At 26.5% G+C, this 25550-nt stretch overlaps 6 protein-coding genes and 1 non-coding gene across 7 annotated transcripts; 2 read left to right on the top strand and 5 right to left on the bottom strand.

Annotated features, from left to right (window-relative positions):
• Positions 1-575: 575 nt before the first annotated feature.
• Bm9081 (Uncharacterized protein) lies at positions 576-821 on the top strand (the record flags this gene model as incomplete). Its single annotated transcript, XM_001902110.2, has 1 exon — positions 576-821. The coding sequence occupies one exon, from the start codon at positions 576-578 to the stop codon at positions 819-821; it is 246 nt and encodes an 81-aa protein (XP_001902145.1).
• A 570-nt stretch (positions 822-1391) lies between these two features.
• On the bottom strand, positions 1392-1472 carry Bma-mir-36a.1. Its single transcript, XR_006228192.1, has one exon. It is a non-coding gene; the product is annotated as a pre-microRNA Bma-mir-36a.1 (primary transcript).
• A 3741-nt stretch (positions 1473-5213) lies between these two features.
• On the bottom strand, positions 5214-6591 carry Bm1199 (Uncharacterized protein; the record flags this gene model as incomplete). Its single annotated transcript, XM_043075920.1, has 3 exons — positions 5214-5291; positions 6305-6454; positions 6589-6591. 3 exons carry the CDS (start codon positions 6589-6591, stop codon positions 5214-5216), a joined length of 231 nt encoding a protein of 76 aa, XP_042931854.1.
• Positions 6592-12521: 5930 nt separating this feature from the next.
• Bm18077 (Uncharacterized protein) lies at positions 12522-13022 on the top strand (the record flags this gene model as incomplete). Its single annotated transcript, XM_001893952.2, has 2 exons — positions 12522-12680; positions 12837-13022. 2 exons carry the CDS (start codon positions 12522-12524, stop codon positions 13020-13022), a joined length of 345 nt encoding a protein of 114 aa, XP_001893987.1.
• A 996-nt stretch (positions 13023-14018) lies between these two features.
• Positions 14019-16459, bottom strand: Bma-ebp-2 (microtubule binding protein, putative; the record flags this gene model as incomplete). The annotated part of the gene is made up of 7 exons (XM_043075921.1): positions 14019-14120; positions 14358-14510; positions 14727-14806; positions 14918-15011; positions 15127-15258; positions 15892-16071; positions 16373-16459. 7 exons carry the CDS (start codon positions 16457-16459, stop codon positions 14019-14021), a joined length of 828 nt encoding a protein of 275 aa, XP_042931855.1.
• Positions 16460-18299: 1840 nt separating this feature from the next.
• On the bottom strand, positions 18300-18799 carry Bm9080 (small heat shock protein 12.6, putative; the record flags this gene model as incomplete). Its single annotated transcript, XM_043075922.1, has 2 exons — positions 18300-18485; positions 18641-18799. 2 exons carry the CDS (start codon positions 18797-18799, stop codon positions 18300-18302), a joined length of 345 nt encoding a protein of 114 aa, XP_042931856.1.
• Positions 18800-21236: 2437 nt separating this feature from the next.
• Bm9078 (Uncharacterized protein) lies at positions 21237-22075 on the bottom strand (the record flags this gene model as incomplete). The annotated part of the gene is made up of 2 exons (XM_001893953.2): positions 21237-21317; positions 21962-22075. The coding sequence occupies 2 exons, from the start codon at positions 22073-22075 to the stop codon at positions 21237-21239; spliced, it is 195 nt and encodes a 64-aa protein (XP_001893988.2).
• Between the last annotated feature and the right edge of the window lie 3475 nt (positions 22076-25550).

Genomic DNA, 25550 nt, shown 5'->3' on the forward strand with positions numbered 1-25550 from the left:
TTTAAAGATATATGAGAAGCTAGCTATTAAATGTTCATAGGAATATTCTTCTTTTGTAAACACAATTAATTCAAGAATTGTATACATTCTTTATTCTATCTAAAATGTAAGTAGATTTGAATTTCCTAACCGAAGCTTCTCGAAATGCAAAATTATGTGCCTGATTTTTCATTTAAATTGCTAAAAATTATCATTATTCTTTTCTGGCATTTATAGTGTGCATAAAATTAATAATAAAATTAATTGAATTCTTTTTATAAAATTCATTGGCTTATTTTTTGCAAAACCGATGTATTTGGTACGTGGAAGTATAAAAATTTTTACTCCAAACCATGGTTTCATTTTCATTTCACTTTTTTATTTGTAGCTGAGGAGATGTTAGGAGATTTATCTGAATTATTTCGAAGCATTGATTTACATACAGACTTGTATGTGACGTACGCTTATTGACTTACATACGGATTTGCATATGACGTACGCTTATAAGCTATTCAATGGTTATTAGATTTTTAACTTTTCAGTTTTATTTTTCCTTTTCAGGTGTGTTAAAGTTTGAAAACGTGAATATATAAAGAATGGTACAACATAATCTAAAGAAGAAAGTATCATTACCAGGTGGTGTAAAGCAGAAGAGAAAAATGAAAACTGCAAAACAAGGTCCCAAGAAAGGTCATCAATTGATAATCGCTCCAAAGAAGCCTGCTGCAATACAGCAAGCTAAAATTGATACAGAGATAACGCGAACAATAAACGACAAAAATGAACAGTTGCTAAAAGGTCGCGCGAATAAAGATGTTGGTCGAACTACTACTTCTACCTAATGTTTCCATTATAACTATTTCAATTCATTAATTGTAGTGTTAATTAATTCTAAACTGAATATATAACATTTAATTTTGATAAAAGTTAAATGAAATGTAATTTAACATTTAATGCATTTTGAAATGAATGGAAATAAATTGCAATGTAATATATTTCACATTTAGATAAGAGAAATTTTATTTTAAAACATTCCGCATAATACAGAATGAAAATTACTATCTTCAAAACTTGAAATGATAGCAAATTTTAGAATGGGAATGTTTTTTTTTTTTTTTTTTTTTTTCATATATTATCAATTTAGTATTGGTATCTGGAATGTTCTTCAGAGAGAGAGAGAGAGAGAGGGAGAGAGAGACAAGTTGATATTATATTTCTTTCAGTCCACTTCATTTGTCGCATTTATTGCGCTGTGTGATTATTTGGGATTTACTTTAGAAAGTAACCAGTCTTTGAGATAAATGTCTTTTTATGTTTTGTATTAAATGTTTTCAGCGATTCTTTTTCAATGTAATTAGAAATGTTTGCTAGGAATCACTAGGATATCCCGGGAATGGGTAATTCGAATATAGCATGATGGTATGACCGAATGTGCACCCGGTGATGAGAGAATTTTAACTACATCAACCACGATGCACATCCTGAAGCACCATCAATCGATTTACCTTGCTCAGGTAAGGTAAGGTAAGGTAAAGTAAGGTAGAGTCAATCGGATGAGAAAGCTATCATTTTAATTAAACAATTTGTTATTGGGAAGAAATATTTGCGATGAGATTTTATTTTGGCTGAGCGGAATAAGTGACCAACATGTCGAGAGGAAGACGAAATGTCGAATGAAATGCTTAGTGCACAAATGTTGATCGAGAGAAGAGCGGGGAGGGTTGACCTCGAGGTCACGCGATGACCAATGGTCAAAAGCAACGCGGTTCTGCCCTTTTCATTCCAACTATTAGAGAGAGAAAGAGAGAGAGAGAGAGAGAGAGAGAGATGACATATAGAAGATTGTACTCTAACATTCTGTGATCTCTGTAGTAAACAGTAGTGTATGGAAGGAAGGGTAAACAGAAATTGGACAAATATAATTTTAATGTCTGGAAAAGAGTGAAGTAATATTAGTAATAGCAGTTTTTGTTATGAAGGTCACATCAAAAACTAATGAAAGGTCAAATCTTATTTTCGTTTCCTTCCTTTCCTTGACCTTTGGCCTAATTTCCAAATCTTCTCTCCTTCCATCTCAAAACCTTTCACCACTAAATAATACAAATTGCAGAAGTATACATTCATATATTGATAAAATTACTTTTACAAAATAGTATTGAAAATAAAAACTTGAAAATATTTTTTCCAATCTTTACAATATATTTGTCAATGTTAGCATAGTAAGCTAAAAGTGTATATATAACTATGAATATCACAGATACAACTCTCTCTCTCTCTCTCTCTCCCCCTCACACATTTATATTAGCCTGAAATATTAGGCCTAGTGAAGGATATTTTTATAAGGCCAAATAAAAGTTAAAATTGACACTGAATAATTGATTAGACAGAAATACAGGATGATAACATATCTAACGTAAAGTTAATATTTAATTCAACGTTTTGAATATGAAAAAGAATAATGATAATATATTGTTAGACAGGTAAATTGAATTTGCTTTATTTATTTAAAAATAGAAATTTCATATTTTTTTTTTGATTATTAAAAATTTTCCACACATATTTAAATTTAAACTTTTTTTTTTTTCTTAACAATTTCTGCTGAATTCATTTTTGCAAACAATATCCTTAGCATAATTAACTGAATAAAGTTTATTCTGATTATAATTTATAAATTTTCATTTCATAAAAGATATTCATAAGATAACTTAAAAAAAAAAAAAAAAAAAAAAAAAACTAAAGAGAATTTGTTAAAATTAAAAATGATTTCAACTAATAAGTATGCAAATACATAAGTTAAATATATGGATGAAATTTCTATTTTCAAAATAAATCAAACTAATCATTATTTAGGGGAATTGTGCTTTAAAAAAAGAAAACTACAAAAAAAAAAAAAGAAAGAAAATTGGATTTAAATTAAAATTGGAAATGATTTAAAATTAAATTTAAAAATGATTTCAACTAATTAAATATAGACGAAATCTCCAAGTATATAGAAAAAAAAAAAAGTATTAAATACATGAATGAAAATTTCTATTTTCAAAATAATCAAATTAATCTAAAAAATCATTGTCTGAAAGAGATACTGATAAACTACAAGTACTTTTGAAAATTTCTGTTAAATTTCAATTTCACTTAAAAAACTTCAGAAATGAATCTCCAAAAACAAAAAAAAAATCTCCAGTAATTACTACTTCACAATTTTAATGCTATAGCAATTCTTTTGTTATCAATAGCAATTCCAATTTAAACTAATACTTCCAATAAAAATTAAAATTTTTTCTAAAATTACAATCTTTGAAAAATTTAAATGAAATAATCAATGTTAGAAATGATAGCTTTCACTTTTAAATAATTAATCTTTATCGATTCATTGTATAAATTTTTAAATTATTTTCAGTGAAATTTTTTTTTTTTTTTTTTGCAATGATAAAAAAATTATTAATTTTGGTGACACATTGTTAACTTTTCAATTGTTTTATTTAATTTGATACATTTATTATTGTGATATTCAAGCATTTGATAATGATAAAAGTGATAAGTGTTTTTATGTTTATTAAATATTTTCAGCGATTCTTTTTCAATGTAATTAGAAATGTTTGCTAGGAATCACTAGGATATCCCGGGAATGGGTAATTTGAATATAGCATGATGGTATGACCGAATGTGCACCCGGTGATGAGAGAATTTTAACTACATCAACCACGATGCACATCCTGAAGCACCATCAATCGATTTACCTTGCTCAGGTAAGGTAAGGTAAGGTAAAGTAAGGTAGAGTCAATCGGATGAGAAAGCTATCATTTTAATTAAACAATTTGTTATTGGGAAGAAATATTTGCGATGAGATTTTATTTTGGCTGAGCGGAATAAGTGACCAACATGTCGAGAGGAAGACGAAATGTCGAATGAAATGCTTAGTGCACAAATGTTGATCGAGAGAAGAGCGGGGAGGGTTGACCTCGAGGTCACGCGATGACCAATGGTCAAAAGCAACGCGGTTCTGCCCTTTTCATTCCAACTATTAGAGAGAGAAAGAGAGAGAGAGAGAGATGACATATAGAAGATTGTACTCTAACATTCTGTGATCTCTGTAGTAAACAGTAGTGTATGGAAGGAAGGGTAAACAGAAATTGGACAAATATAATTTTAATGTCTGGAAAAGAGTGAAGTAATATTAGTAGTAGCAGTTTTTGTTATGAAGGTCACATCAAAAACTAATGAAAGGTCAAATCTTATCTTCTTTTCCTTCCTTTCCTTGTTGACCTCTGACCATTCACATTTTTTTTTATCTTCTCTCCTACTTTCTATCTCAAATCACAAAAAAATTGATCCATTTTGACCATTTGATACTAATAACAAAAGTATACATTTATTTTACATTCAAATTTAAAAAAAAAAAAAAATTCAAGTGCTAATGAAATGATTTATAAAAAAATTGGAAATAAAATTTTGAAAACAATTTTGATATTTTATTTTAAATCCAATTTTGAATTTGAATTTATTGTGGAAAATTCAAATTTTCATTTTAGTAAACATAACTCTTTACAAGCAAGCAATTACTTGATTTTGCAATAAAATTTCATAAATTTTAATAACAATTTATATTTAAAAATATTTAATAAATCAATCAAATTTCTTATAGTTTCTTAAATTCATTTATTATACCTTTATTTCTACCTGTACAACTTTTTTTTTTTTTTTCTATCCCTCTCCTGCAGTACGATACAATAAAAATATTTTTAAAATATTTGAAATTTTAAAAGTGTTAACAGCTGATCTTTTAGTAATATTAATCAAAAGTAAAAAATGAAAAAGTAGAAAATTTCGGAAAAAAGAAAAAAGTTCAAAAATAAATTCATATTTCATTTGGTACAATAAAAGTAGTAAATATTGGTTTCTTGAAAACTTCAATTAAAAAAGTTTCTAAATCGTTTGATAAAATCATTGTATTTTCCATTTCTAAATATTACCAAAAAAAAAAAAAAAAAACAATTAATTTCAAAAGAAATAAAAAATAAAAAAGAAATTCAATTAATTTCAAAAGAAAAAAAAAAAAAACAAAAGAAATTCAAAAGAATTAAATATTTTTTTGATAAGCGTAATATAATGCATTGAATGGAAATTAAATTTAATTAAATTTAATGGAATAATTATAATAAAATATATTTTTTTTTTAATGATTTTATAAATAAATGAATTAAAATAACAAAATTATTGATAACACAATTTTAATTTCATCCTTCTTTTGATTTTGATTCTTCCACTTTCAAGAATTTATCATTGAGTCCTTTTGGAACTAACGATTGAAACACCTTAAAAACTATCTTTTTTTTTTTTTCACATTTTGAAGATAAAATAATAATTTTTTTTTTTTTGCATCCTTAAAATTTCTAAAATTTGAAATTTCAATTACGCATATTTATTTAAAAAGTTAAATTTGCTAAAAAAAAAAAAAAAATTTGATACAAAGTTTAAGATTACATATGAACTGAACTAATATTATATATAATTTAACATTTCAGAATAGATTAACTTTATGAAATAGTCTTTACTAGTAAAAAATAAAAAGTTTATTGTTGATTAAAAATTTAAATTTAGAAAAAAAAAAAGAAATATCAATTTAAAGTTGACGAGAGATTACCACTGTATATTGCTTTTCTTATAAAATGATAATTTTGCTTTTATAGAAATTCATATTAATAAATAAATCTGTCTTTCTCATAAATTTTATTCAAATAAAATTTGTATTTTTTGATTTGTAACAAATTTAATTTCTTATTAAAAATTATATGCCTTTTTCTTTTTTCTATAACTTAAATTTTAAAAAGTATTTTGAAAAACCTGATTTGAACTTTAAAAAGTGTTTTGAGAAACCTGGTTTAAATTTTAAAAAGTGTCTTGAAAAACCTGATTTAAATTTTAAAAAGTATTTTGAAAAACCTGATTTAAATTTTAAAAAGTGTCTTGAAAAACCTGAATTAAATTTTAAAAAGTGTCTTGAAAAACCTGAATTAAATTTTAAGAAGTGTTTTGAAAAAACCTGAATTAAATTTTAAAAAGTATTTTGAAAAACCTGATTTAAATTTTAAAAAGTATTTTGAAAAACCTGATTTGAATTTTAAAAAGTGTTTTGAAAAACCTGATTTAAACTTTAAAAAGTGTTTTGAAAAACCTGAATTAAATTTTAAGAAGTGTTTTGAAAAAACCTGAATTAAATTTTAAAAAGTATTTTGAAAAACCTGATTTGAATTTTAAAAAGTGTTTTGAAAAACCTGATTTAAACTTTAAAAAGTGTTTTGAAAAAAAAAAAAAAAAAAAAAAAAACCTGATCATAAAGTTTAAATGCAGCACATTGAGCTTTTTTCATCAATGGTCGTTCTCTGGTCCAAATTCGATGAACAAGTAAAATAGTTGTTCCAAATGCAAATAAACTGAATAATCCTGGTAGAAGTAGCACCAATATGAATAGTCCACACTTAATTCAAAATTGTTTTTCTATTAAATTTAAAAAAAAAAAATTTAAAAAAAAATAAAATTTGAAATCAAATGAAATGAAATGAAATTTTTTTATGCCCAACAAATAATTTAATATTTTATAGTAAAACTAACCATTTTAATTGCTAACAAAATTTTTTTTATTTTTTTGAAAAGAAAATAACAACAACAACCGTTTTTGAAAATAAATTTTTATTAATAGCAAAAATTTTTCTTTAATTTTATTTTTTTATCTTAAAAATTACAACAACAACAACAACAAAAAAAAAAAAGTTTAGTAATGTAAAAATTTACATATATCAGATAAAAAAAAAAAAAAAATCTTTTTTACATATATAATATTTGATACATTTAACATTTCTTTTTTTTTTTTTTTCTAGTAATTTTTAAAAGTTTTTAACTATTTAAATAATTTAAATAGCGAATATATTGTTTTCATTTGTAATAGTTTTAATAATTTACATTGTTTTTTTTTTTGTTTGTTTATCGGATAGATTTTAAATAATTAAACTTTTGTAAATTTTTTCTAAAAAAAAAAAATCGAATAGATTTTAAATAATTAATTCACAAATAATTCTCACTAATTTATTCATTAATCCAATTATAGAGACAGTTGGATAAATTTTTTTTAAAAAGTATTAAACTAAAATTACAAACAAATTTTACATTTTATAGGCAAAAAAAAAAAACTTAGAAATTTTATTAAACACATACGATAACATTAATTATGCCAAATTTTTTGTTTTTGTTTTGTTGTTGTTGTTGTCTTTTTTTTATTTGTTTTTATTTGTTGTTTATTTTAACAAATTTTTATTTTTTTTTTTAAAATTTCTATTGCTTATATTTTAATTTTTACAGTTTTGCTTACTTGAAAATTGAAAATTCTCTCTGTCACACTCTTAAATAGATATTTAAAGCTACTGTCAAATTAGGCAACCATCAAATGCTATAGAAGAAGCCGGAACCGGAATTGAACCGGTATACAAAAGGACAACCAGGCTCCTCCGTATAAACCATTCCTGCTACCTAGCCGCTTTTTTTTTTTTTTTTTTTTTTGTTATCCATTATATATATTTGTTAATTCTTCTTTTTAAAAAAAAAAAAATATTAATTAAATTCTTAATTAAATAATTTTATTAATCAAATTTTTTAAATATTAATTAAATATTGATTTTTCATTTTTTTTTTTTGATTAAAATATTAATTTGCACTTTCAACTAATTTGCTACAATCAATGAAAAAGAATTAAGTAAAAAGCAAGTTTTATAATATTTTGATTAAAGTACTGTTCAAAGTTTATTTGCCATAAAATTTTCAATATTTTGATCAAACAAATGTCACAAAATATTTTGCACTAATATTCTATCATCAAAGTTTGTAACATTTTTATAAAGTTTTTTTTTTGTTTACTCATAAAATGATCAATAATAGGTGCTGTGACAATAAAAAGTTGGGAAAAATTAGTGTTAAATGAAACTTTTCTTGAATATCAATAATTTTTCTAAAATTAAAATTTATAGCATTTGGCAAAATTCTTATTCAAAAATTAATAAACAATGTGAATATCGATGAATTGCTAGATAATCCTATTTGAATTGATAATTAAACTTAAAATTAAACATTTTTTTTTTTCAAATTATTATAACAATTAAACATTAAGATATTTTCAAATTATTATAACAATTAAACTTAAAATTGAACTGTTTTTTTTTTTTTTTTTAAATTGTTATAACAATTAAACATTAAGCTATTTTCAAATTGTTATAACAATTAAACTTAAAATTGAATTGTTTTTTTTTTTTTAATTGTTATAACAATTAAACTTGAAATTAAACTTTTTTTTCAAATTTATTATAAAATTATCGATTTGAAAAGTATAATCACACGTAATAGTGTAAAATCATGTATTTTTGATTCATTTAAAGTTTAAAAATGAATAAATGCAATGTATTTTTTATTTTTAAATAATTGCATGAGTAAAGGGTTAATAGAGAATTGATAAATAAGATAGTTAAAAAAGTTATCATAAATTATGAGTAGTTATTTAATTCAATTAGAAAAAAAAAAGTTATGTAAAAATTTAATTATTGTAAAAGTATGTCACAGAGATATATGATTAGCCATTAAATGCTTTGACAGTAATTCATGAACAAAATCTTTTGAAGAAATTAAATAAATAAATAAGTAAATAAGTAAATAAACAATTAAGCGATGAGAAATTATTCAAACTGATCTTCATTTTAAATTATTTTTTCAAATTATTGTTAGTAGAGGTAGGTATATTATTAACTACTTACAATTACAATTATCAGTGGAATAATATATCAGTTCATTTATCACAATAATAATAATTATAATTAATAATAAATATGTAAATAAATAAATAAATAAACAAACAGCGTTGTAAAAAATAAAAATTCCGATGTGCTATAGATATTAAAAATATAAAATCAACACATAGATATTAGACTAAGATATATTATTACTACTATTTCATTGTTTATTACTATCATTATTATTATCATTATCATTATTACTATACTATTATTATAGTTATTATCACTATTATTATTATTATTATTATTATCATCATTATTATTACTACACTATTATTATTATACTATTATTATTATACTATACTATCATTATAATTATACTATTATTATTATCATTATTATTATTACTATACTATTATTATAGTTTTTATCACTATTATTATTATCACTATTATTATTATTATCATTATTATTACTACACTATTATTAATATACTATTATTATTATTATACTATACTATCATTCTTATTTACTATTATTATTATTATTATTATTATTATTATTATTATTATTATTATTATTTGTTTTATTTCATCTTCATCCACACATCATAATTTAAAAAAAAATTATTTAAATTTTCATATAACTTTTAAAAGTCATTTTTCTCATTTCATTCTTTTCCAAATTATTGAAGAATCATTTTTCTTCTCGATCGATGATATAGCAAAAAGTTTAAAGTTAAATTATATAATCCTAACTTATTTAAAAAATCTTTTCAAAATACCAAATCTAACTGATTTCTCATCAAAATATATAAAAATTATTGAAAAAAAAAAATATATAAAAAAAATTTTAGCTAATTGTAAATAAAAGAATGGGTGAAAAAGTAAGGAATGGGTAAATATTGGGAAGCGTAGGAGAAGGAATAGCTAAGAGTGAAGGAAAAGGATGCTTGTCTGCTCTAACCTGAAATGAAAGTTACTCAAAAATAGCATGTTTTTACTCTAACCTGAAATGAAACTTGCTTAAAAAATAGCTTGTTTTTATTCTAACCTGAAATAAAAGTTACTTAAAAAATAGCATGTTTTTACTCTAACCTGAAATGAAAGTTACTTAAAAATAGCATGTTTTTACTCTAACCTGAAATAAAAGTTACTTAAAAATAGCTTGTTTACTCTAACCTGAAATGAAAGTTACTCAAAAATAGCATGTTTTTACTCTAACCTGAAATGAAAGTTACTTAAAAATAGCATGTTTTTACTCTAACCTGAAATAAAAGTTACTTAAAAATAGCTTGTTTACTCTAACCTGAAATAAAAGTTACTTAAAAAATGGCATGTTTTTACTCTAACCTGAAATGAAAGTTACTTAAAAATAGCTTGTTTACTCTAACTGAAATGAAAGTTACTTAAAAATAAATGAGCTAATAATAGAAGAATAGTAGATTAAAAGTATGACGAAAATTTTTCATATTGTTTTGGAAATTTCCTTAAATGAATCAATTTCAGGTAGCAGAAATGTTAACTGATAGTGAAATTTATTTAGTCAAATTGATAATTATTAGTGTGAATTGTTCAAAAAAAAAGATGGATTAGGTTTTTTTTGAAGGATTTTGCTAAATTGAAAAATTTGATTATCAAATTTTTTTTTAAATTTTTATTCAATACATTGATATTCATTGTTGTCATCAATCAACTCAATATTGCAATGAAATTAAGAAAGAAAAGTGAATGATATATTATAATTGAGAGATAGTAAATAATGAAAAACATTAAAAATAATATTTTGTATTTAATAATCAAATAAGAATTGAAAATATTTAAAATTAATGAATAAAATTACAGTATCCTATCTTTTTTTTCTTAAATTAAATTTAAAATATGAAAGTTAAATGGGTAAATTTTAAATGATTGCACTCGTTTTTTAATTTTTCGTTCAATATTTTTTTTTTTTTTCCATTTTCATTTCATTTTTTTATAAATGAGAAAGAAACAATAATCGAAGCAAATTGCTTTTGATTGATTTCTGTTTCATCTCAAAATAGTGTCAGCCATTCAAAAAAAAATTAAAACTATTAGTAAATGAATGAAATTTATTTCAATGAAATCTATTTCATGATATAATAATTGACAGATAAATAACGAAATATATAATGAAAACATGAAAAATAATAATTTGTATTTAATAATCAAATAGGAATTGAAAAATAAGAATTAAAAATGATTGTTAATGATACAAATATACTTAATTGTGTTTTTCAAATTTATCTAATAAGCCAATAAGACACAAACAAAGAATGAAATATGCATTTGTTGTTTAGTGTATTAATGACACAACCACCTAATTTCAATTTAGATTCATTTATAATTCAAAATCAATATTTTCACTTCCACCAAACAATCATTTAAAATTTACCCATCTAACTTTCATATTTTACATTTAATTTAAGAAAAAAAAGGAATACTGTAATTTCATTAATTAATTTTAAATACTTTCAATTCTTGTTTGATTGTTAAATACGAAATATACTTTTGCTCCATTCTTCTTCTTCCATTCTCGAAAAGTAATACGGAATCATTGTCAAATAAAGATTAAAAGTTCGACAGGTAGAGAAGAGGAATCTCTTTAGCAGTCCACATGTTCATAAGATTTCAAATTGTAAGGATTTATGTGTTAGTTTCAAATAAAAGTGAAATGATTATTTGATAGTTCAAACACTTTGAAACTTTAAAATTAACTAATAAAATTTAACAATTCCAATAAAAAAAATTAGTAAGAAAATTATATTTTTTATAACTTTCATATAATAAGGAGAAAAGTGTGAAAGAAAGAAAATTATCAAAGAAAAAGTAATAAAATTGATGAAAAATGAAAAACAAAGAAGCAATTATTAAGCAATTGTAAATGATATTTTTGCCTATTGAAATACTAAATTAAAATGAAAAGTGGAAAGAACGAATTATTTCAGTGAGCGCCGCACATCGTCGATTATTACTTTCATTTATAATTTGAGAATTACAAATTGGTACTAAAAAATTAGAACAGATTAATTAAGATGACAAAATGGCAGCTGTGCCATTTTAACTGCAAAAAATAGCTGTGAAATGTCCGAAGGTTATTTTTTAGTAAATTGTCTGAAGTCCATATGTTTCATCTTTGTTCGCTTTCTTGTTTCCATTCTAAATTATTTCGCATTTTCTTTTTCCTTCTTTCTTTCTTTCTTTCTTAACAAATGCAAATAGCATTAGAAAGAAATGAAAATTAGCAAAGCGACGTTTAACTTTTCATTTTCCTTTGTCAAATTTAATTTTACAAATTCAAATTTCTCCAATATGCTCCACCCTAAATGATTACAATGCTATTTGCAACGGATAAATAACTGACTACACAGATGTTAGTAATACTTTTCTTACAGCTATTAATATTTTGTTTAATTCTCGTATCATTTCACTTCCAAGCAACTTTTCCTGATTACTGCTTCCCGATAACCGGATGACATTCTCTAATCCGTCGTCTTTTCTCGAATTTTTCAAATATTTATCCGTTCAGCATTTCATATTTACCACCTTCCATTTAAGATCCATACTCTTTTTTTGAAATTATTGAAAATTTCAACGAAACAACTATTTGCCCCTATGTCACATTTGTCCGGTAGTGTCGTTGTTTCAGTCATTTTCGACACATATAAATCGAAATTAATGAAATTAAAAAATTCTTTCGGTATTTTCAACAAATTAAAAGCAATTGTTCCATTTTTAAGCATTGATACCAATGACGACGATAAATGTTGAAATTTCGGATAATTTAAAAAGGATTGACCAATGGGATTGGCCACTCAATAAGAATGACGGCAAAGTAAAAGTCGTTAACACAGCTGAAAAATTTGAAGTCGTTCTCGAAGCCGTGTATTTTCAACCGAACGATATCGAAGTATGTCGTCGTTCATTTGCACTTTTGATCGTTGCCTAAAATTTGTTACATTTGAAAGATCAAATAATTTTATTAAATAATTTAAATCAATTTAGGGAATTCCACTCAAAAAATACTCCAACTATTGCTGAAAATAACCAATCATTCTGTGTTTAGGTTAAAGTAATCGGTGATCAGTTAGTTGTCCGATGCTTCAGAGAACCAAAAGAAGGAGAAATCGGTGAAATTAGACGAGAAATTAGTCGAAGCTACAATCTGCCCTCAGACATAGAAATTCAAACATTAAAATCGAGACTTACAACCAAAGGTCATCTTGTTATTACAGCCGACAAGAAAAAATAAAGATTCCACTCGATCTTAACATTTGCATATTTTCTAGACAGCAACTTAATTTGTCTTAATTGAGAGAGTTAAAATAATACTATTTAATTTGAATTTGTCAGGTATGTAAGAAATGTCATTGTAACCTATCACAGATTAAGTAACTGAGGAAAGTAATATGTGACACACAAATGTCTGTCACATTAATTGTTACAGTTGTCACCTCAACTGGTGATAGTAGCGAACTTCTGATATGTAATAGATACACAGAAAAGTTTCTTGTTAAATGCTACTCATTTCTAATTTATCTACAAACTTTCTTCTTCCTTTATGTCTTTCATACTTTCATATGCAAATATCTTTCAAATAAAACAGTCAAAACAGTAATTAGTATTTGCAATCGTATGGAAAAACCTATGAATTCAAGCATAAAGTTTGTCAATTTTGATGAAAAAGTTAGAAAATTAGACGCAAAGTTTAATTGTTCACGTCGAAATGAATTTTCAATAAATATGCGAAAGGCAGCAATCGATACACAATGAAGTAATTAGTGATAAATAATTCAATAGTTTTCAGTGCTATAATTTTAAAAGATGCCAAATTTTTATTAAAATCACAGAATAACCTTGAGAAGTAGTACAAATTAATTAAGTAGCATTAATTAGTGAAATGTAAGTGAAGAAAGGATGGAGATCTAGAAAAGATCAAAATACAAATAGATAAATTGAATGCATAAATAAAACAAATACGAGGAAGAAAAGAGAATTCTTCCTTTATAAACTTTTATAAACAAAAGTAATGGAAAAGTAAACACCTGATAAATCTCAATAAGTGATAATTAGTTAGGCATGATAAGTGATAATAATAATAATCCTAGTAGAAATCACAAGTCAGTAACCAAACAAACGAAAGCAGTAATACAGCAAAGAAAGACAAATATGAATGATATTTAGTAAGTCAGTTAGTTAGTTTAACAAGGATTAAAGATCAGTTATAAATAAGTGAAATAATGATTGATCAAAACGAATTGATCTGTTCGTTCCTTTTTGCGCCATTTTGCTCGCCTATGTAATAGCTATCTTCTTGATTGCATTCCTGATCCGGGGCGACAAAATTTTCCTGAATGTAATGTAGCACAAACAGTAAAACATTATTTTATATAAAGCGTGACACAGTGAATTACAACATTTTTCTCACGTTAATGACTTAAACTTGCAATCTACGTGAAAACTCCGTCAAAAAAAGAAACAAAAGAAATCAAATAATACAATGATAATGTATCATTTCTTCCTCAGTAATTCGAATTTCATAAGAAGTTTCATTAAGTCATATTTGAAAGATCAAAAAGATGACTACCTGTGTCTCGTATAAAATTGCCATGATTTCTTCGCGCGGAATAACAGAGCTACCCTGAGCATTCTGACAAAGCAATTTAATTTTTCGCACCTTGTCGTGATAAAAATGTCTTTGATTACGAAGTATTCTTACATTCTCCTTTAATTCCTGAATCTGAAAAGATCTGCCGTAAAGACAACTAAAACTTTAGCCAAATTAGGAACGTTTACAAATAAATTATGCAACGAAGAAGAGAAGAGTGATTATTGCCTCACATCGGAGATCTGTTTTAGCACAAGTAAATATAACACTAAATATAGGTCACGTTTAATTATAGTTACGCTGGTAATTCTTTTCTTAATCATCAATTGAAAAATCAGCAGAACTTACCATCAGTTCATATTCACGTTGCAGAGTGATGGTATTTGGAATTTCAGCTGCAATGTTTCGACCAGAACTACATGGCTCTCCTGAAAATTATCAATGAATTTAAAAAAGATTAAGAAATATATAAAACTCTACATCATAGCACAAGAAAAGTTAATATTGCTAAATTTAAAATGTAATAAATTAAAATTTACTTCTCGTTGATGTGGCAAAAGAATTATTTCTGGCAATCTTATGAGCTTTTGATGGAACTGGTCGGGATGATGCTGTCCAACTTGCCGGAAGTGGCTAAAAACATAAAAAATTCATAAATCTAAGAATAGCAACAATCACGCGTATAGGAACAATGTTCATAATAACACTGCCAGTTTTGGTAAACTAATGAGAAAATCAGATAACAAACTTCGTTATTTCTAGCTCGCAATGCGTCATACTGACGACCGTCATAATTCGCATCAAAAAATTTCTTAAACCATTGCAAAAATTCAAAATTGTCCTGGAATTTACATCGCAGCAAACGTTCCACTGGTACTCCCTGAAGTCATTTTTGATATCTGAATATGTAAAAATGAACTGAAAATTTAGAAGATTAAAAAACATAATGCCATGGCTTTTTCTTAATTGAATATTACTACAAAGATAAAAAAAAAGATTTGTTAATTGAATATAATTATAGAAATGGAAAAAAAAAGTTGAAACGTAAAGAATGATCAAAAATAAATGACATAACAAATGAATTAAGGGAATGCCTCATCGTTTCATTCAAACCTTTCAATATCAAAAAAAAAAAAAGAACATGAATTAATGACTTTTATGCCATATTTTGTATTTAGGATCAAGATTTAGAATCCTTTTTCAATACACCTTATCGATCATTCAAGAAATGAAGTGAGATACTGATAGTAAATCAATCCTTCTATTTTTGTTTCATCATCTTTATTATTCAATTCCTTCTACCATTTTTCTATATGAGAAATATTACAATAAAAACTACAGCCTAGTTTTTCTGAACCCCGTCCAACCATTCAACCATTAGTAGCAAAAACAATAAACATAGAGAAAAAAAAATTAATGAAATATTAAATCAACTGGAAACCATCCATAAATAATACACTAGTGTTATCATTGTGAAAAAGAACGAGAAACATGATATTAAATTTACATTTACCTTTTTAACTCCTAATTCCTTCCAAACTGTTTGCAGCATACGCCAATTATTGATCCAATCAACTTCATTTCGCGAATTCCACTTCACTTTTTTCAAAGAAATTTTTCCTGGGAAAAGCAATTCTGTTAGCTGACAATAAGCAGCACCCGAAGACAACTCCTCAATGCGTGTGAAATTAGCCTATAAAGAAAGTAAGAAATTGTGAACATGGAACCATATAAACAAAAAAAAAAAAAGTGAAATTCTATAAATACATCTATCAAAATGTTCTTTATCAAAAAATATTTCCGGATAGTTCATCTCCTAACAGCTATAACATTTCATGCCGAAGACTGCCGGACAAAAGTTACAATTTTCTCAGTTAATTCGATTGCTGCAATTTGTTGAGCATTTAGCATATAAATCATTTAATCGAATAAAAAATCAATAAATTTTCATCTCCGTTTAAATCAAAAAAAATTTCGGTAAATATTGTCATTACCCGTAAAAAATTATTGACAAACGCTAAAAGCTCATTTCTTGAACATTGTTCGAGTGTTGCTGATGTTGCATACACATTTACAACCATTGCAATGGTCAAATTGCTAAAATTGCATCAAAAATAATTAATGACAAATAAAATAAATAAAATAATATAACTTGAAAAAATTTTTTCAATTTTAAGATTAAATAAAATTAAGCAAAATGAAATTCTGACGAAAAGAATGATACTTGATGCATAGAAAAGCTTAACATTAAACTATTAATTATCAGATTTAATTTCTCAAAATTAAATATAAAACAAAGATTAAACTCATTTATAAATTTTCATTATCAAATTCAAAGGTTAAACTTATACCCACCGCTAATTCTACCCGAAATAAACCGAACAATGACAAAAGCAACGAATGAATACAAAAGTATGAACCAATCGCATTAATAAATTAAACGGATCAATTCACGGCCGAATTATTGGTCGTACACTTCCATAGCGCTACCCGCAACATTTTCAATTTTTCTCTCTCTCTCCCTTTCTTTCCCTCTCTCTCTCTCTTTCCCTTCTCGATTTCAAATTAATTTTCATATGCTAATTTTGTAACAAAACAAACTTTCCTGTCTATGCCATTTATAAATAATTATTTAAAAAAAGAAAAATGATACATTATCGATGTATCATTTGATTCCTTTTCTTTTGTTTCTTTTTTTGACGGAGTTTTCACGTAGATTGCAAGTTTAAGTCATTAACGTGAGAAAAATGTTGTAATTCACTGTGTTACGCTTTATATAATATAATGTTTTACTGTTTACGACATTACATTCAGGAAAATTTTGTCGCCCCGGATCAGGAATGCAATCAAGAAGATAGCTATTACATAGGCGAGCAAAATGGCGCAAAAAGGAACGAACAGATCAATTCGTTTTGATCAATCATTATTTCACTTATTTATAACTGATCTTTAATCCTTGTTAAACTAACTAACTGACTTACTAAATATCATTCATATTTGTCTTTCTTTGCTGTATTACTGCTTTCGTTTGTTTGGTTACTGACTTGTGATTTCTACTAGGATTATTATTATTATTATTATTATCACTTATCATGCCTAACTAATTATCACTTATTAAGATTTATCAGGTGTTTACTTTTCCATTACTTTTGTTTATAAAAGTTTATAAAGGAAGAATTCTCTTTTCTTCCTCGTATTTGTTTTATTTATGCATTCAATTTATCTATTTGTATTTTGATCTTTTCTAGATCTCCATCCTTTCTTCACTTACATTTCACTAATTAATGCTACTTAATTAATTTGTACTACTTCTCAAGGTTATTCTGTGATTTTAATAAAAATTTGGCATCTTTTAAAATTATAGCACTGAAAACTATTGAATTATTTATCACTAATTACTTCATTGTGTATCGATTGCTGCCTTTCGCATATTTATTGAAAATTCATTTCGACATGAACAATTAAACTTTGCGTCTAATTTTCTAACTTTTTAATCAAAATTGACAAACTTTATGCTTGAATTCATAGGTTTTTCCATACGATTGCAAATACTAATTACTGTTTTGACTGTTTTATTTGAAAGATATTTGCATATGAAAGTATGAAAGACATAAAGGAAGAAGAAAGTTTGTAGATAAATTAGAAATGAGTGGCATTTAACAAGAAAATTTTCTGTATATCTGTTACATATCAGAAGTTCGCTACTATCACCAGCTGAGGTGACAACTGTAACAATTAATGTGACAGACATTTGTGTGTCACATATTACTTTCCTCAGTTACTTAATCTGTGATAGGTTACAATGACATTTCTTACATAGCTGACAAATTCAAATTAAATAGTATTATTTTAACTCTCTCAATTAAGACAAATTAAGTTGCTGTCTAGAAAATATGCAAATGTTAAGATCGAGTGGAATCTTTATTTTTTCTTATCGGCTGTAATAACAAGATGACCTTTGGTTGTAAGTCTCGATTTTAATGTTTGAATTTCTATGTCTGAGGGCAGATTGTAGCTTCGACTAATTTCTCGTCTAATTTCACCGATTTCTCCTTCTTTTGGTTCTCTGAAGCATCGGACAACTAACTGATCACCGATTACTTTAACCTAAACACAGAATGATTGGTTATTTTCAGCAATAGTTGGAGTATTTTTTGAGTGGAATTCCCTAAATTGATTTAAATTATTTAATAAAATTTTTGATCTTTCAAATGTAACAAATTTTAGGCAACGATCAAAAGTGCAAATGAACGACGACATACTTCGATATCGTTCGGTTGAAAATACACGGCTTCGAGAACGACTTCAAATTTTTCAGCTGTGTTAACGACTTTTACTTTGCCGTCATTCTTATTGAGTGGCCAATCCCATTGGTCAATCCTTTTTAAATTATCCGAAATTTCAACATTTATCGTCGTCATTGGTATCAATGCTTAAAAATGGAACAATTGCTTTTAATTTGTTGAAAATACCGAAAGAATTTTTCAATTTCATTAATTTCGATTTATATGTGTCGAAAATGACTGAAACAACGACACTACCGGACAAATGTGACATAGGGGCAAATAGTTGTTTCGTTGAAATTTTCAATAATTTCAAAAAAAGAGTATGGATCTTAAATGGAAGGTGGCAAATATGAAATGCTGAACGGATAAATATTTGAAAAATTCGAGAAAAGATGACGGATTAGAGAATGTCATCCGGTTATCGGGAAGCAGTAATCAGGAAAAGTTGCTTGGAAGTGAAATGATACGAGAATTAAACAAAATATTAATAGCTGTAAGAAAAGTATTACTAACATCTGTGTAGTCAGTTATTTATCCGTTGCAAATAGCATTGTAATCATTTAGGGTGGAGCATATTGGAGAAATTTGAATTTGTAAAATTAAATTTGACAAAGGAAAATGAAAAGTTAAACGTCGCTTTGCTAATTTTCATTTCTTTCTAATGCTATTTGCATTTGTTAAGAAAGAAAGAAAGAAAGAAAGAAGGAAAAAGAAAATGCGAAATAATTTAGAATGGAAACAAGAAAGCGAACAAAGATGAAACATATGGACTTCAGACAATTTACTAAAAAATAACCTTCGGACATTTCACAGCTATTTTTTGCAGTTAAAATGGCACAGCTGCCATTTTGTCATCTTAATTAATCTGTTCCAATTTTTTAGTACCAATTTGTAATTCTCAAATTATAAATGAAAGTAATAATCGACGATGTGCGGCGCTCACTGAAATAATTCGTTCTTTCCACTTTTTATTTTAATTTAGTATTTCAATAGGCAAAAATATCATTTACAATTGCTTAATAATTGCTTCTTTGTTTTTCATTTTTCATCAATTTTATTACTTTTTCTTTGATAATTTTCTTTCTTTCACACTTTTCTCCTTATTATATGAAAGTTATAAAAAATATAATTTTCTTACTAATTTTTTTTATTGGAATTGTTAAATTTTATTAGTTAATTTTAAAGTTTCAAAGTGTTTGAACTATCAAATAATCATCTCACTTTTATTTGAAACTAACACATAAATCCTTACAATTTGAAATCTTATGAACATGTGGACTGCTAAAGAGATTCCTCTTCTCTACCTGTCGAACTTTTAATCTTTATTTGACAATGGCTCAAAAGTGGAAGAAGAAAGATGGAGCAAAAGTATGTCCAAAAAGTACGTTGAAATTACAGAGTTTACAACTGATAGCATTTTATTAGATATTTTCACTGTTTTATTGTTAAGAAGAAAAATAAATAAGTTAGATTGCTTCGTAAATTATCAGTTCATCAGTTATCAATTTATCAGTGTAAATTTGAGATTTTAAAACTCATATCTGATAAATAATAAATAGTTAATATCAGGATTGATGTTTTATAATGGCATCCTGTACTTATCACATGTGTATTTGTCATTTTATCAGTTACAAAATTCATTGATAACACAAGAAAGGAAGGAATGGAATTTTGACAAAATATAATTTTTTCACTCCGAAAAAGATTAGTCAAAAAAGCTAATCTTTAATTATTCAAAATTTGTTGAATGGTATTGAGGGAATTAATTTTTTTAGTGTCCTGATAATACGATGATCTACATAAAGTGTTAAATTTGTTTTTTTTTTTTTTGCAATGGATGCATAAATTGAAAGCTGTTTTTTTTTTCTTTTTTTTGCAGATTAATAAAGTTGCAAAAGTTCAATGATATCATAGTAAGTTGAAAATTCAAGGTTTAAATATATTTCAATTTGTCATTGATTTATTCTAGCATTTTTAAAAAATTATCGTTAAATTTATTGAAGCAATAATTCTATTACTTTTTTTTCTCCTAAATCTTTAACACAAACTGAAATGTTTTTGTTTTTAACAAAGGCAAAATAACCTTTTTGCAAAATGATTATTCAAAACAATTTGTATAACAAGCAACCTTGTTGATTTGTTCCTTTTCGAAAAGTTACTATTTGATTTGATTACGAGTTATCCGTAAGTTTGTATGAAAGAAGTATAAAACAGAAATATCTTTTATCATCACAACAAATGACATTTTGTCTTTGTTTATTTCGAAATAGTTCTTACTTTTATATGAATGTAAACAAGTCTGACTGACATGAAATGCATTTTCATACTATTAAAATATTCGTTCACTTAAAACTTATTCCGCCTAAGTGTAAACTGAGCTAGCATTAATTAAATTTTCAGAATAATAAGCAACTTAGTAACGACCTCCTATTAATATACTTAGTTTAGGATGAACACGCCGCACCTTAAGGTTCAAAATAAAAAATACAAGTTACTATCGAATGAAAGATATCTATTGTTGATTAATTCAAACGATGAATTCAAAAGTTTGTAAAATGATGTTTTAACAGTTTTAACATGGTGAATCAGCAATCATATTTGCAGCTTCATTAAGAGATTCTAAAGCTTTCTTCTCACCTTCCGCTGCTATCACCTTCAAAAACAGTAATCAAACTAAGTAAGTTATATGATTATTTTTGATAATTTGCATTACTGAATATTGAATTCCATTATCGAATTATTAGTATTATAGTCTAATTAATCAGGTTCAATGAATAGAAATGCACTAAAATGAATTACGACAAACTCATGTTAAGGTGGGATGAAGTAATACAACATTTCGCATTACTAAATATTGAATTCGATTATCAATTCAAACATATCCTTTTAGTATATTCTTTTAAATTTTAGAAGAGAGGTAAAGACCGAGACCGGGGCAATCTTATTTTTTTAGAAGCTTTAACATGTCCTTGCAAAATACTTGCTTGATGATAAACCATTAACAAAGCAACAATAAACATGTTCTTGCTTTAGTTATCACAGAAAATACTACTTATTATGTTAATCATACGTATAAAAAAATTCATAAATGATAAAATGATAAAGTAGAGAAAAATTCGATCAAAATTTTAAGTTTTTCAAAAATTATTTTTTATCTCTCATTACTTTTCTTTTTCGCTATCTCTCTTTTTACCTTCTACTTTTAATCTTATTCTCATCTATTTTAAAATTTTCTTTAAAAATCATCAAAAAAAATTTTTTAATTGTAAGAAATCAGTAACCAATTAAATTTGAAACCTTAACACAAACACAAGCTGAAAATGGTAGCGCTAATAAGACGGCAACATATGCCACAATTGTAAGTATCCAACCACAAATGCCAAACTCATGTTTAATACCAGCTGGAATCATCTACCATCTACTAATGTTTTGAATTGAAATTGTTTATGCTTGAAAAAACAAAGAAAAAAAATAGTAAACAATAAAATTACTTTTACCAGAATATGCCTTATCTAGCCATTTTCATTTTAATATTTTTAATTACTTTCTCCTTAACACTGAATCTTTCTGCCTTGAATCATATTACAAGTTTTTTCTTTTTTTGTTTAAATTAAAATTAATAAATTCTCAGCATAAAATGAGATGAAACTCTTTGGCACAGCATGTAACTCGTATTTGTTCAACAAATTTTAATCGACTGAATTAAACAATTATCGGATTAGAAAGTGAATAATTTCAAAAATAATCTCGCTTAACTTGCTAGATAAAGCAACAAAATCAAAATCAATGAACACAACATATAATTTTTGATTGTAAATGGAAAAACCGAAGTCAATTAAAACCTATCCTTTTAGTATATTATTTTAAATCTTAGAAAAGAGGTAAAGAGTGCGCTTGATGACAAACCATTATAACAAAGCAACAATAAACTTCTTCTTGCTTTAGTTACCAATTACAAACCACTTACAAACCAATTACAAACCACTCACAAACCACTTACAAATCAATTACAAACCCCTCACAGACCAATTACAAACCACTTACAAACCAATTACAAACCAATTACAAACCACTCACAAACCAATTACAAACCACCTACAAACCAATTACAAACCACTCACAAACCAATTACAAACCACTCACAAACCACCCACAAACCAATTACAAACCACTCACAAACCAATTACAAACCAATTACAAACCACTCACAAACCACTTACAAACCAATTACAAACCACTCACAAACCAATTACAAACCACTCACAAACCAATTACAAACCAATTACAAACCATTTACAAACCACTTACAAACCACTTACAAACCAATTGCAAACCATTTACAAACCATTTACAAACCAATTACAAACCACTCACAAACCAATTACAAACCACTTACAAACCAATTACAAACCACTCACAAACCAATTACAAACCACTTACAAACCAATTACAAACCACTTACAAACCAATTACAAACCACTTACAAACCAATTACAAACCACTTACGAACCAATTACAAACCAATTACAAACCGCTTACAAACCAATTACAAACCACTCACAAACCAATTACAAACCACTTACAAACCAATTACAAACCACTCACAAACCAATTACAAACCACTCACAAACCAATTACAAACCACTTACAAACCAATTACAAACCACTCACAACCAATTACAAACCATTTACAAACCAATTACAAACCACCTACAAACCACTTACAAACCAATTACAAACCACTACAAACCGATTACAACCACTTACAAACCGATTACAAGCCACTCACAAACCACTTACAAACCACTTACAAACCAATTACAAACCACTTACAAACCACTTACAAACCAATTACAAACCACTTACAAACCAATTCCAAACCACTCACAAACCAATTAAAATCCACTTAAAACCAATTATAAACCACCTATAAACAATTACAAACCACTTATAAACCAATTCCAAACCAATTACAAACCAATTACAAACCAACTACAAACCACCTACAAACCAATTACAAACCACTTACAAACCACCCACAAACCAATTAACAAACCACCTACAAACCAATTACAAACCACCTACAAACCAATTACAAACCACTTACAAACCACCCACAAACCAATTACAAACCACCTACAAACCAACTTACAAACCACCTACAAACCAATTACAAACCACTTACAAACCAATTACAAACCAACTACAAACCACTTACAAACCACTTACGAACCAATTACAAACCAATTACAAACCGCTTACAAACCAATTACAAACCACTTACAAACCAATTACAAACCACTCACAAACCAATTACAAACCACCCACAAACCAATTACAAACCACTTACAAACCAATCACAAACCACTTACAAACCATTTACAAACCAATTACAAACCACTCACAAACCAATTACAAACCATTTACAAACCAATTACAAACCACCTACAAACCACTTACAAACCAATTACAAACCACCTACAAACCGATTACAAACCACTTACAAACCGATTACAAACCACTCACAAACCACTTACAAACCACTTACAAACCAATTACAAACCACTTACAAACCAATTACAAACCACTTACAAACCAATTACAAACCACTCACAAACCAATTAAAAACCACTTACAAACCAATTACAAACCACCTACAAACCAATTACAAACCACTTACAAACCAATTACAAACCAATTACAAACCAATTACAAACCAACTGCAAACCACCTACAAACCAATTACAAACCACTTACAAACCACCCACAAACCAATTACAAACCACCTACAAACCAATTACAAACCACCTACAAACCAATTACAAACCACTTACAAACCACCCACAAACCAATTACAAACCACCTACAAACCAACTACAAACCACCTACAAACCAATTACAAACCACCTACAAACCAATTACAAACCACTCACAAACCAATTACAAACCACCTACAAACCAATTACAAACTACTCACAAACCAATTACAAACCACTTATAAACCAATTCCAAACCAGTTACAAACCAATTACAAACCACCTACAAACCAATTACAAACCACTCACAAACCAATCACAAACCACCTACAAACCAATTACAAACCACCTACAAACCAATTACAAACCACCTACAAACCAATTACAAACCACTTACAAACCACCCACAAACCAATTACAAACCACCTACAAACCAACTACAAACAACTACAAACCAATTACAAACCACCTACAAACCAATTACAAACCACTCACAAACCAATTACAAACCACCCACAAACCAATTACAAACCACTCACAAACCAATTACAAACCACTTATAAACCAATACAAACCAGTTACAAACCAATTACAAACCACCTACAAACCAATTACAAACCACTCACAAACCAATCACAAACCACCTACAAACCAATTACAAACCACTCACAAACCAATTACAAACCAATTACAAACCACTTACAAACCAATTACAAACCAATTACAAACCACTCACAAACCAATTACAAACCACTTACAAACCAATTACAAACCAATTACAAACCACCTACAAACCATTACAAACCACTCACAAACCACTTACAAACCAATTAGAAACCAATTACAAACCACTCACAAACCAATTACAAACCACCTACAAACCAATTACAAACCACTCACAAACCAATCACAAACCACTTACAAACCAATTACAAACCACTCACAAACCAATTAAAAACCACTTAAAACCAATTATAAACCACCTATAAACTATTTACAAACCACTTATAAACCGCCTAAAACTGTCTTATTTCATGTAATTAAAAATAAAAACAAAAGTTTTCTGTGCCGATAAAAAAAAAAAAACGAGCTTTCTGTGCTATTTGCATTTCAGGATATTAGCAAATCAT

This window comes from Brugia malayi, assembly GCF_000002995.4.
Source record: "Brugia malayi strain FR3 genome assembly, contig: Bm_v4_ChrX_scaffold_001, whole genome shotgun sequence".
Classification (NCBI taxonomy): domain Eukaryota; kingdom Metazoa; phylum Nematoda; class Chromadorea; order Rhabditida; family Onchocercidae; genus Brugia; species Brugia malayi.